We start from the raw sequence: 13827 nt of genomic DNA, 5'->3' as shown, positions 1-13827 counted from the left end.
CACTATAGTGTGAGGTATCAGGAATGGTATCCCCAGGGTAGAATATCAAGTGTTACTTTTCTGCACCAGTTATCAGTGTCATTGCAAAAATAGTCATAAAGAATATAATGTATGTACTCGCTGTTTGTGGAGGATCTCTCCGTATCATTTGCAGTCTCAAAAATGGCAACTTGAAAGTATCAACAAAGTAGTGAAACTGGCAGAACTACATATATGTGGTTTAGATAATCTGCAACAAAATGAATCCAGATCCAGATTTATATACGAATGGACAAAGGATTCCTTGTTAGATATTTGATGCTAAGCTCTCATTGAACATTGATTTGCTTATGGCCAAATTTATGAAAACTTTTGACAGTATTAGGACTCTCGTACTTTCTGGGGTGCACCACCAACAGCTGCTGAGACTGTACAAGGGATTATTCCTACTTACAGAGTTATGCTATGGATGTAAGGTAATCGCATCAACCTCTCCCTGCAAATTGAAAACTTCAAAAATCATTCATTGCAATAAAGACAGCTACAGAAGCATTCAAATTTTCTTTTAAAAGTATTGGTGGGTTCTGGCAAGTTTCCTTTGCAGCTTTGCTTCCTTACTGTGCTGGATGAGGTTTCAGAGGTTTCTTGTATCTTTAGCAGCTATGAATGTAGGAACATATTTTGTTTATCACAGAGACTATCTCCAAGTGCCAGAATTTCTTATTCTAATTAAAAGATGTTTTGAGAAAATTAAATTTAGGAAACTGTAATATGATGCCTTTCAAATCTCCAATATCTTCATGATTAGATGTTGTAAATTTCTGAATTTGCAAAACATGTTCTATAAAGGAAGCTTGCAGTGCTTCTGATATCAATCAGAAGCACTGCAAGCTTCCTTTATAGAACATGTTTTGTTACCCAATGATGCTGTTCCAGTATACAGTGATGGCTCTAAATCTGATGATGGTATGGGGTTTGCTTCTATTTTCCCAAATTTTTAGTGCATTGTTACTTATCAGTTTTTACTGTAGAATTATTTGCAATTTTAATTTTGAAAGAAATTTCAATTTGGCAAGATAAACTAGATTTTAGTGACTCCCTGAGTGTACTCTAATCCCTAGGTAGGTTAATATATACCGCACTGTTTTATTAAGATATTTAATAATGGAAATTTAGGTAACCGTTGTGGTATAGCAGTTTGCTAGTTCTGGGTACCAGCCTATATAGGTGTAGTAGGCAGTAAAAGGTCAGACAATTGGCAAAGAGTTAGCAGTAAATGTTAAACAAAGACTGACTCAGCCCTTCATAGAATCTGTTTTCCCAGTTGTCTGGATGAAAAGGTGACTTTGCAAATCTCATGGCAAAAATTTGGTTGGATGTTTGCACCGTAGTGAATCTTACTGAACTCAGGTTTTCATGACAAGATGTGCAGTCCTTAGAAGTGTATCTTATCTGGAAAGAGTCAGATTTTGAAAGCTTGAGGACTGTAGGCATAATGGATTGAACTCTCTTTCTGCAGCTATTGATTAAGGAGATCACAGAAGCTGAATGCTCTTACACCTAAAGTAGCAGTGAATTGTTATTGGGGAACTCAACGCCCTCAAGGTTTGCCCAACCGCTTTGCTGGGACTTACACAAGTCCCTGGCTCCTAAGATTCTCAGCCTCACATATAGGGTCCTATTAGTTCATGATCAATATGCCAATCACTCCCTGCAGGAAACAGAATCGCTTTTGGCAGAACAGGGAAAGGAGAGCTGAGTAGAAGTTACATTTTTCTAGTAAGGGGGGAGATTTGATTTTCTTTTACCTGCAGACCTACTTGTATCCATCAGTGGCATTAGTGTGTCAAGTTCTTTGGTAGTTAGGTAGGTAGGTTTATTGTATTGTTAATTTATTATATTGCTGGATTTAAAAACATGAGAATTTACTAGAGAGTTGACCTTGATTTTTGGCATGTAAACATGATAGAGCTCCTTTTTGATTTTATGAATTGTTAATCTGTGCTTTATCTTTTTCAACAGGAGGAAATTCGTGAAGTTTTCGAAGGATCTTGTGAACTCATTCCCATCAAGGTGATAGCAAAGGAATGCATAGCATTAGCTGATGACTTCATTCCTGAACTCATTGATACTCTAGCATCCCAGATGAACCCTCAGGTAGTCTGTGCAACGGCTGGTCTTTGCAATTCTGTCAGAATTGATATTTTGCTTCGTGAACATCAGGTATGTTACTTTCATAGTATTTTTGTGTCCTTAAGTTTTATGTAAAGTTTGGAATATTTTAAGGTTTGAAAGACTGTAATTTATTTGATAACGCTGAGGGGGAGAGCTGCTTTGATTTTGATTTTTTGAGTACCGTATATACTCGAGTAACGTGCGATCTCGCATATCATGCGACCCCCAAATTTTCACCAATAAACAGTGGTTTTGTCATGTATCTCATGTATCATGCGAGTTCCTTTTCCGAGAGCGTCGGTTCATAAGGTTGGTGGTTTAGCATGCTAATGGCCGAGTCATTCAGATGTGTGCTGCTGCTAGTCAAGTTACGGTAATTTTCTTTCTAATCTCGAGAATTGAATAGAAAATCTCAAGATTAAAAAAGAATCCCAAGATAATAAAATAATTGTAAAAATAGCACGCCTTGGAGTCCTAAATCATTCTCTCTCTCTCTCTCTCTCTCTCTCTCTCTCTCTCTCTCTCTCTCTCTCTCTCTCTCTCTCTCTCTCTCTCTCTCTCTCTCAGGAATAAATACTGTAATTTGAGTCTTTCACCAACTGGTATCAGTAAATGTGTAGACATTGTGTGCGTGTTTTAAAAAATGTGTAGTACACATACATTCCGATGTTTTGGTTTTTGGAATTTTTCAGATTTCGGAAATGTGAGGTCAGATGCATAATCAAACAAACATCACTACTGCAGCAAAAACATTTTTTCCCTTTATGTTTTTCATTATTGTTATTAATTACAGTTTATTTAAATAAATATTAATATAATACTGTTAAATGAATGTGAGATAACTAAGATCACCTATAACAAAATAGTGGGACAATTAATACCATATGTTCACTAATAGCTATTATTTTCAAAACAAACATTCCGTAAAACGCAAAAAATATATGTACATGACAATCAAAATATAATAATGTTTTGCAGTTCAACTTGTGAATTTTAACAATAAGTATGACTATATAATATATTTCACCATATCGATCTTGAAGTTGAAGAGTCGTAAAATTTTGATGATGGTCCGGGAAAAGGATTTGTACTTCGTGATTACGTATAACTACAACACCATGTGGTATTTTCATACCTCTATATTGATGACGCATCGCTACGAGACACTGGTATTTTTCATACCACTATACATTAAAGTTAAAATGATCATATTATATTATTGTTTTCAATAAGAAATAATTATATAAAGAAAATTATTTAGTAATTTTTGCCGTCAGCAGTCAGAAAATCACGAACATGGTAACGTTCAAAACTAGTGCCATCCACGGCATATGTCTATAAATAGAACAGAAGCAGAGGGCAGTCATTGGATAACAGATCTCCAGCTACCAACCAACCAATCAGGTGTTAGTTATACTACTCTGAGAATTTCTTAGAATGAACGTTTACACACGCGAATCTAACGATGATGTGTGTGTTTTGCATACAATACGTAGTTTTAGTTTTTATTAGTGTAAGTATTTTACTGATTACATGAAGAATAGAATGATTCCTTCTCATTACTTTGAATGCAAAATGGTTTGAAGATTCTTCCGCAAAAAGAAAAGAAAAAAAAATTTCTTTAGAAGATGATACCTATTTACTAACGCGGTTGACATAGCTTCAAAACAAAATTCAGCCTTTTAATCTCTGGAAAAATTTTAATATTTCTGTCTGCTGGTCACACCCTTTATATCTCTGGCGACTAACAACAACAAAATTTGTTTGTTTGTTTTATCTTCCAAGATGTAGGTATTTATTACCTGTAGGTACAGCACATTTTTTAACAGTATGCCCATACGCACACAGTTGTGCGTGTGCTAATACCTATTGGTTTCAGAGACTCAAGTTAACACTTACATATAGTTGAGAGGGGAGAGAGAGAGTTCATCCTAGATGGCCTTGGTTCATCTCTCTAATCTCTCGAGGAATGTCAAGATTTGTTCCCTGCTCTTTGTAAATTTAGTCCATGCGACTGACAGTAACAAAATTCGTATTTTTTTTTTCTTCCAGATATGAATTACCCGTACTGCACATTTTTAACTAGCATGAACACACTGCAATATACTCTCTCTCTCTCTCTCTCTCTCTCTCTCTCTCTCTCTCTCTCTCTCTCTCTCTCTCTCTCTCTCTCTCTCTCTCTCTCTCTCTCTCTCTCTCTCTCTGTGTGTGTTTGCAACACACAATCGGACACACACGAACACTATCGATTTCTTTGATTATCCTTGTATCTAATAAGTGAATAAAATTGATTTGATTATCAACCTTTGCACACTGCAACTGATTCGATTTGCTCAAAGGGTTCCCGTCTATCCTCTCTCCATTCTCCATCTGGCCGGTGGAATTTTACCAAACTTCGTAAATTGTACACAGAAAAAAAATTTCCTCTTATAGCATACTGTTTCATTACTTTACAACCTTAATTTAACTATTGAACACATTAATAATAGAAAAAATGTGAAAAGGGGTATTTTTTGGTTTGGCTGGAACAAATGATCCTGATTCCCTTTATTTCTTTAGGAATATTTGTTTCATATTTCGAACAAATCGTACTTCGAACGGCTTCTGGAATGGATTAAGTTCGAAGTAATTTTATTATAAAAATGTAATTTTTAAATATTGCATGATGATTGGAGATGAAATATTCTCTTGTGTACTGCTTACTCAGAATACACTAAACTTGTAATCAAAACAATACAGCAAATCAAGCAAAGCAATCGGAATTATAACAAATTATAACGTACTTATGGATGCATGCTCATTTGAAGTTGTCGAGAGAGAGAGAGAGAGAGAGAGCTTATTTGACTTTTGTAATGGGTACTGTGAGTGTAACAAGTGGGGTAGCCTGTGTATGATAATACAATATGGTAACAACTGATAAGACAGTATGAAGAATACTTTGAAGGTCACAAAGGCATGGTAGGCTGTGTGTATAGTGTAGGCTAGTCTACCATGTATGTATAGATTATACTGTATACCCCAGGCTATGCTACGCTAATTTCAAATTGTTTATTTCAATAAACAATGGTTTTTTAACCTAACCCCCTAGTAAGTGGGACAATGCCTGTATCATGGATCTTTGGGGCCTTAGTCCTTGGTCTGGGTCTATCGGAAATTTTTGAGTTTCAGAATGGTGATTTGGATGATTGAAGGATAATTATATGAATAATATTAAGAAGTGAAAGAGTATCTAAAGTTTTAATAAAGTTAACTGTAGTAAGGGTAGTCAAAATACAACAATACATACAATAATCAGTTTACTATTTTATCTTTTTTTACATTTAACATTTAGAATATTTTTGCAATAAAAGCTAAATGCTGAGAGATCAGAAAAAAATGATGATAGTACATATAGTAATTTGACAAGTCTTCACTTTGTACCTGTTTTTTTATTTTCAACAGCTGAGTCATCCAAAGGAAACCAATTCTTTGGCATCTTTGCCTCCTGCTGAGACTCCAGGACCCGGCGACTGTGAATCTTGCAAAGATTTTGTATCACGTACAATTCGCTTGGTTAAAACTCATTCGCGTGCAGAGGTGAGTTTAAGCACAGATGGGCCAATTTTATTATATTTTCTTGTTTGTTTCCACCTAATATGCCTTGGGAATGGTAGTCAACAGTTACATGTATTTTTGGTTTCCATTTCATGGCTGTAACCTCTGAACGTTAATCAGAATCTGAAGATTGATATCTGCATTTATTTTAATCTCCTGAATTCATTAGGTCTAATAGTTGCTTTGTCATGAGTGTATTCAGGATAGTAAGGGAACGGGTTAATTATCAGTTAAAATAGTTTCTTGGTGAGCAAGGTTATTGGATAGGAAATGTTGTCTCATATCTTATGACAAAATAGATTTCATAATCTCAGTTTAAAGTATTAGCCTTAGTCTTTTTATATTTTATGAAAAGATCTGCTCATATCTAATTTGTTTATCAAAGAATGAATAAAATTTGTTCTTATGGGGAAACTGCCATTGGTACTTATATTAGGAGGTTTGTCCTTCAGTGCAAGCTGGAATGGCCATCAACTTAAGCGATGGAATCCATATGTGCTGTACGAACATGATTGTGTTTATCTTTTTGGTTGTAAAAATAAAAAAGAATTAGAAAATACAGTACAGATATGGGAGAAGTGTAAGGTAAAACTACTGGAGTAGAATCACAAACTAAAGACTTTTTATACCAGCAACTAAATCCTGTATGGGATTCAGGGGATGTCTTTGCTTTATATACAGTTCTGTACCTGTGAGTTTAGCTTTGTGAAATCAGCAGTCATTCTAACACTTGTTCTACCCCGTAGGGGGGAGTGCCATCAGTGTACCTAACATGGTGGACTGTAGGCATTACTTATGATTCTGGCAGCATTCCCTTGGTCCCGAGCTGCAACCCCTTTCATTCCTTCTGCTATACTGTTGATCATTTCTTTTTTCTGTCTACTTTCCACCTTCTACTAACATTTAATTCAATATTATATTCACTGCTGAATGACCTCCTGTAGGTTTATATACAACTATGTTAGGATGAAACCATTCAGTATGCATATCTCCAATGCATCAGTAACATCCTGTTGAATCATTATCCAGCTCCATTTTTGCTGCTGCTCTCAGTTGGTAGCTCACTGGTCTGGGAGCATAAATAGCTTTGGTCTACATCAATGTACCTGGCATCACTTTTTATTTAAGATGATTCTTACCTACTTTTGAAGTTAGCTATATCTTTGTGCCGATTAGTTGAGTCAGCATTCAAACGAAAAAAATTGAATGGCTGTCTAGTTCAGCTGTTCTCCACCGGGTGTATTTCGAATACGATGGGGTTAGGTTCCGAAAAACCCATCATAAGTTGAGAAAATCGTATCTCGGATATAGCCTAGCTTACACTAAGTACTAAGTTAATCAGTACCGTATAGGCTAGGCTATATACACATATATGGAAGATTAGCCTACACTACACAGTATACCTGTACATATACGGTATAGTAATTATTAATATAAGCTAATTCGGGTGTTTCAATGCAGAATGACTTATGATAATTAAGTATAAAAAGAAAATTAATAATAAGATCAAGGATCAGACTGTAGCGTAAAGGTTACTCACCAAGATTCAGTCCGTTGTCGGCATACGTGATCGGTGTCAGGCTGTTCATGGCTATGTATAACTAAAGATCGGAAGAGGAGGAGGATGATAGAGCAGCAGCAGGATCATCAATTCGCTCTTCTTCAGATAGAATTTCTTCTTCTGTTAGTTCAGGCGTCTCGAGGAAACAACTGTTCCGAGACATACAGGATCGAGTCTCAAGTGAGGGGGTAGGGCTGGGGGAAGCTGAAGGCACTGGAGTCGTTCTCTTGAAGAAATAATCCATTGTAGGTTGCACAGTGCGTTTTTTCATTCTTCATAAATTAATCGGTAACTTGCAACATTGTCTTGATGAGCCCTCTGAACTTTGGCAAACTGTTCCTTGTCCCCATCCATTTCACTTAAAAGTTTCAGTCCTTGATTAAATAAAGCAAACGCCTCTGCCAGTTTTTTTAGTCGTAAACGTTTGCTCCGGCTCTTCTTTTATTTCTTCTTCCTCTTCTGCTTTTTTTTTCTCTTCTGCAAGGGCAATTAAATCCTCTGCCGTTAGCTCTACATCTTGCACATCTATAAGTTCTTGGATATCTTCCTCGTCAATTTCTAAATCTAAACTTTTCCCAATTATCAAGATCTTTTTATTGATTTCCACTTCTTCATTCTGATCAAAACCTTTAAACGAGTTCACATACACTTTCAGCAGATTTTTCCAGACCCCATTCATACACACTTTCTTTACCTCCTTCCACGCCCTTCCAATGTTCATAATGGAGTTAAGAACACTAAATTCTGTCCAGAAAATTCTGAGATCTTTCTCCTCGTTATCCATAGCCTGAACAGCTTGCGCAAACATGTTCCGAAGATAATACGCCTTGAACGTAGCCACAGCACCCTGATCCATGGGTTGTATGAGAGAAGTTGTGTTTGGTGGCAGAAACACACCTTTTACATTCTCGTTAATATCTCCGATGTGCTGAGGGTGGCCAGGAGCATTGTCGAGAAATAGAAGAATTTTGAAGGGGATGTTATTTTTCCTACAATGATCTTTCACTTCCGGAATGAAGCAATGAACGAACCAGTCCTCGAACAGCATTGCAGTCATCCAAGCATTTTTATTATGATGGTAATGCACAGGAAGTGTATGCTTGTCAATGCTTTTTAAAGCCCTCGAATTTTCTGAGTGATAAATCATGAAGTGCTTAAGTTTATACCCAGCCACATTTCCCCCAAGCAGAAGAGTCAATCGATCCTTGTATGTCTTAAACCCGGGCATCGCTGTTGCTTCTTTGTGGATGTAGGACCGTTGTGGCATACGTTTCCAATAAAGTCCGGTTTCGTCAACATTAAAGATTTGCTCTGGCAAGTACCCTTCATTAAAGACGATCTCTTATAAAACATCCTTAAACTTAGGGGTTCCGTCTGCATCAGCGCTTGCTGCTTCACCGCTAATTTTCACACTGAAAATTATGGCGGTTTCAAGTGTGAAAATTATGGCGGTTCTTGAAACGACGAAACAATCAGCACTTACTGCAAAACTTTTGTTGTGGCTATCATCATAATTCGTCTTCAGTTCTTCAAAAAGCATGCGTGCCTTTGTCTGAATGGTCAAGAGGGTGAGTGGCATATGCTTTTGTATTTGGTCCTCCATCCACGTGACCAGTAACTGCTCCATTTCTTCCAAAGGCCCTATCCTCCTCTTGATATAACCGTTGAATGAACTGAAGCAGATGCCTTTACAGCATCCATTACACGTTTTTTGTCCTTGAGGATGGTGGATACTGTCAATTGCGATAACCATGACTGCCTTTCCCGCTTCACGCTGGTTTATCATCTTCAGTTTCTGCTCCAAAGTGATGGATTGCCTCTTTTTTGCACTACCAGCAGGAGACCTATTTGGTTGTTTGGCAGACATAGCTTTTTTGTTTTAATTTACGGCACTTGAAAAAACTCTCAAAAAACAAATGAACACCGACCTAATCTTACTTGGTTCAGAGCGAGAGCAAGTGAGGTCGACCTTGTTGGATGCCGCTGTACCTATGCCAGCCTCTCGCTCTCGGGCCAACATATCGTACGTGTAGTACACTGCTGCCAGCACTCGCTGTGCGCGAAATTATTTTCAGTATTAATTGCTAACCCCATTGTAACATCGGATTATCGTAAAACGGATTATCGTAACTCGAACACTACCTGTATGTTGGCTCTTGACAGAATTCTCCTTGCTGCCATTAGGTGTAGGTGATTGCTGGTATTTTGTGAATTTTGGCTGTTTTCTCTTGTCACACTACAGTAATACCTCAATCTTAACGTGATTTGAGTTGCGCGAATTCACAATAGCGCGAACTTCTCATTGGAATCTAATAAATTATCACATGCATATATTTCACAGACACATGAATGTAAACAACATTGTTAAGTCCTGGAGAAACCCTGCAAATGTGTTTGTTATTTATGTAATAAGTTTTCAAGCTTTTGTGTGTAAATTAAATAACATTAGATAATGAAAATGATTCTCTCTCTCTCTCTCTCTCTCTCTCTCTCTCTCTCTCTCTCTCTCTCTCTCTCTCTCTCTCTCTCTCTCTCCTGAGATGAGAGAATTGTTATGGTATTTGTAGTATGTACTATGGTTATTAATATTTTTAAATATATTGATAATAATATATAACTGTAATTACAATATTCACTATAGTATTTTAAAGAAATATCCTTTCGATTTCACTTTTAAATAAGAACAACTCTTCTTCATATCTCTCTTACTGAGATGTATCTACAATGGTTATTAACCCTCTTACGCCTAAGCCCTAAAAACCAAAACGTCTCCCGTATGCCGAGGCGGGTTTGGAGTGAGCGTGGAAGCGGAAAAAATAATTTTTTCAAAAAATCATAGCCAGCTTAGTTTTCAAGATTAAGAGTTCATTTTTGGCTTTTTTTATCATTGCCTGAAGTTTAGTATGCAACTATCAGAAATGAAAAAATATCATTATCATATATATAAATAATGCAATATATGGTAGGAAAAAAAAAATTCATACATAATTGTATTCAAATCGAGCGGTGCGAAAAACAGTTAAAGCTAACGAGTTACTTTTTTTCGTTGTATTGTACACTAAATTGCGATCATTTTGATATAGAACACATTGTAAAACTATCAAATCAACACAGAAAAAATATTATCACAAAATGATGCATGAATTTGTAACGAGCAAACGTAAAAAAATGTTTTTTTTTGTTTTTTCATAAATTCACTAATAAATCTAAATATTTGTTCTAGAAGAGTACCTTCCAATTTTTTTCAAAGGAAGACAAATGATTGAATATTACGATACTGTAAGAGTTTTAGCTTAGAATTGCAGTTTTCAACCATTTTGGAAGAGTTAAAGTTGACCGAATGTCAAAATTTTTATATATGTATTTTTTTATTTGCAGATATTGCAAAAATTAGAAAAGCTACAACCTTCAAATATTTTTTTTTGTATTCTTTATGAATTTGCGCACATTTTCATATATGAAACTCTATAAAACGCCTAATATGAAAAGGAGCAAATATTAGGAGAATGCGACGTACGCATTTCGGAGATTTGCGGCCGCGAATCGGTGTGCGAAGGGAAAGTTTTTTTTTTAAATTAAACACCATAAATCTAAATATTGTGCTAGACACTTTGAATTTGTTTCAAAATGAAGATAAATGACTGTATATTACTAGATTGTAAGAGTTTTAGCTTACAATTGCGTTTTTCTACTATTTTGGTAGTCAAAGTTGACCGAACGGGGTTTTTTTTCTATTTATCGTGATTTATATGCAAATATTTCAAAAAAGAGAAAAGCTACAACCTTCAATCATTTTGTGTTGTATTCTACATGAAAGTGCGCACATTTTCATATATAAAACTTTATGTAACGGCTAATTTAAAATGGTGCAAACATTACCACAATCTCACAAAAAAATTTCTGATTTTTTTCGGAAGAGTTACCGCGCGGACGTAAGGAAATTTTTTTTTTTTTTTTTTCATAAATTCACCATAAATCAAAATATTGTGCTAGAGACTTCCAATTCATTGCAAAATGAAGGTAAATGATTGAATATTACTAGAATATAAGAGTTTTAACTTACAATTGCGTTTTTCGACCATTTCGGTAAAGTCAAAGTTGACCGAAGGTTGAAGTTTATGCACTTATCATTGTTTATATGAAAATATTTCAAAACTGATAAAAGCTACAACCATGGGTTGTTTTTAGTTGTATTGTGCATGAAATTGCGCACATTTCCATATATAAAACTTTATGTAACGGCAAATTTAAAATGGTGCAAACATTAGGACAATCGCATGAAAAAATTTATTGGAAGAGTTACCGAGCGGACGTAAGGAAAAGTTTTTTCATAAATTCACCATAAATTGAAATATTGTGCTAGAGACGTCCAATTTGTTGCAAAATTAAGGCAAATGATTAAATATTACTAGAATATATGAGTTTTAGCTTACAATTCCGTTTTTTTACCATTTCGGTAGAGTCAAAGTTGACCGAAGGTTGAAATTTTGGCACTTATCGTATTTATATGAAAATATTTCAAAACTGATAAAAGCTACAATCATGAGTATTTTTTTGTTGTATTCTACATGAAATTGCGCATATTTTCATATATAATACTCCATGTAACAGATAATTTAAAATGGTGCAAAAATTATGTCAGTGATGAAATAATTTTTGAGATGTCACTGATACTTTTTAGTGCGGCAAGAAAAAAATTCGTGCTTGCGCGCCTGCGTAACGATTGTAAACAAAACAACACCTTGATCTGTGAACTCCCAGCATCCCCCAAGGTGCGTGATTCAAAAGTTTTCGGCTGTTAGGCCTATAAGTACTTTTTCCGCGAATTTTAAAAAAAACTTTTTCGAGTCGACGTATAGTACGTCCAATTGGCATACGGGAGACATTTTGACTCGACGTTTAATACGTCTAATTGGCGTAAGAGGGTTAATATTTTCAAATATAATAATAGTGATAATTATTGATAATAATGATAATAATAATAGAATAAGACTAGCAGAGGTTAATATCAGGAGAGGGATCTTCCAGGGTGACTCACTGTCCCCACTACTCTTTGTAGTAGCCATGATTCCCATGACAAAAGTACTGCAGAAGATGGATGCTTGATACCAACTTAAGAAAAGAGGCAACAGAATTGACCATCTGATGTTCATGGGGGACATCAAGCTGTATGGTAAGAGCATCAAGGAAATAGATACTCCAATCCAGACCGCAATGATTGTATCAAGGGACATCAGGATGGAGTTTGGGGTAGAAAAATGTGCTTTGGTCAACATACAAAATGGCAAAGTAACAAGTGATTATATATTGTATAATTGTTATGGGTATAGATAAGTGTGATTATATATTGTATAATTGTTATGGGTATTTTATGCATTGTTGAAATATGGTGGGTGTCCTATATATAGACAACATGTGGTAGATTCTAGAAGGTGTCTGTTGATGTATTTAAGTTGTGTTGTGACGTCATAGGCTGTGACGTCATAGACAAGATGGCGGCGGCGTCGCAGGATGTAAACAATAACACGGGGCAGTAGAAAGCACGTGTTGGTGGTGTGTGGTTGGTAGGGGAGAGCTCTCTGTCTGGTAGGAGTTGTTTTTTGGGTCGTAAGTCTTGTGGTGCTGGTGTTTTAAGGTGATTTCTGGAGTGTACTGGAGTTGGAGAAAAGCGTACAGGTGGGTAGATATTCATTTTTTTAGAGAAAGAAAGGAGTTAGGCTAGGCCAAAATTCAAACTGGTAGCAGAGCGTGGTTGATCAAAGATGCCTGGATCCGACAGTGAACAAAGGGAGATACTAGATGGAGAAGGGAATGTCCTAGGTTTAGCGGGGGATACAAGAAGAATACAAAGAATGGAAAGGGTCAAGCCGAAGATTGGCTATTGTTGTATGGAGAAGATACAAAATACACGGCGATAGAAATGAGAATGAGCTTAAAAGGGAAAGCCCGAGAGCTAGTGGAAGCATTAGATAAAGATAAACTTACTGGTACAGAGGGTCCAAAGTTAATCCTAGAGAAACTAGATAAAGCCTATCTAAAAGACTCGGTAGGTGGAGAATTACGGTAGAATAAAAAGATACCTTCTAATAAGAAGAGAATCTAGTGAAAATATGGCGGACTATTTAATTAGATACGAGAAGGCAGCATCTGAGTGTGAAAGAGCAATGGGGAAAGGCGCGCTTGAAGGCGAAGTCAAGGGTATCATGTAATAGAGCAAGCAAATCTCACGGAAATCAAAAACAAAAAATGGTATTATCGGCTTGTGGGCAAGAAAAGCTAGAGTACGGAACAGACTATTTGAGGGATTAGGGACTAAAGAGGAACGGGAATGGTGGGGTTCGTCAGAAGGCAATGCCAGTTCTGGGAGAGGGAGGGAAAACCAAAGATATCGGGGAAGATGGAACCGAGGAAGGGGTGGTAGAAATCCTATAAACAAAGAAGGGAGGTAACAGTATGTGCAATATGCAGCTCAGAATGGCATTGGGCTAGGGATTGTCCTCAGAATTTTTCATAATAGG

At 36.2% G+C, this 13827-nt stretch overlaps 1 protein-coding gene across 1 annotated transcript in view; it reads left to right on the top strand.

Annotated features, from left to right (window-relative positions):
- LOC135198616 (prosaposin-like) overlaps positions 1-13827 on the top strand; it is a 156117-nt gene that overhangs the window by 29553 nt on the left and 112737 nt on the right. The window contains 2 exon segments of the mRNA XM_064226366.1: positions 2002-2202; positions 5596-5730. Of these exon segments, the coding sequence (XP_064082436.1) occupies positions 2002-2202; positions 5596-5730 (336 nt within the window).

Source organism: Macrobrachium nipponense, chromosome 22, assembly GCF_015104395.2.
Source record: "Macrobrachium nipponense isolate FS-2020 chromosome 22, ASM1510439v2, whole genome shotgun sequence".
Taxonomy (NCBI): Eukaryota; Metazoa; Arthropoda; class Malacostraca; order Decapoda; family Palaemonidae; genus Macrobrachium; species Macrobrachium nipponense.
The sequence above is the reverse complement of the archived record's forward strand: the minus strand, read 5'-3'. Positions and strand labels throughout refer to the sequence as shown.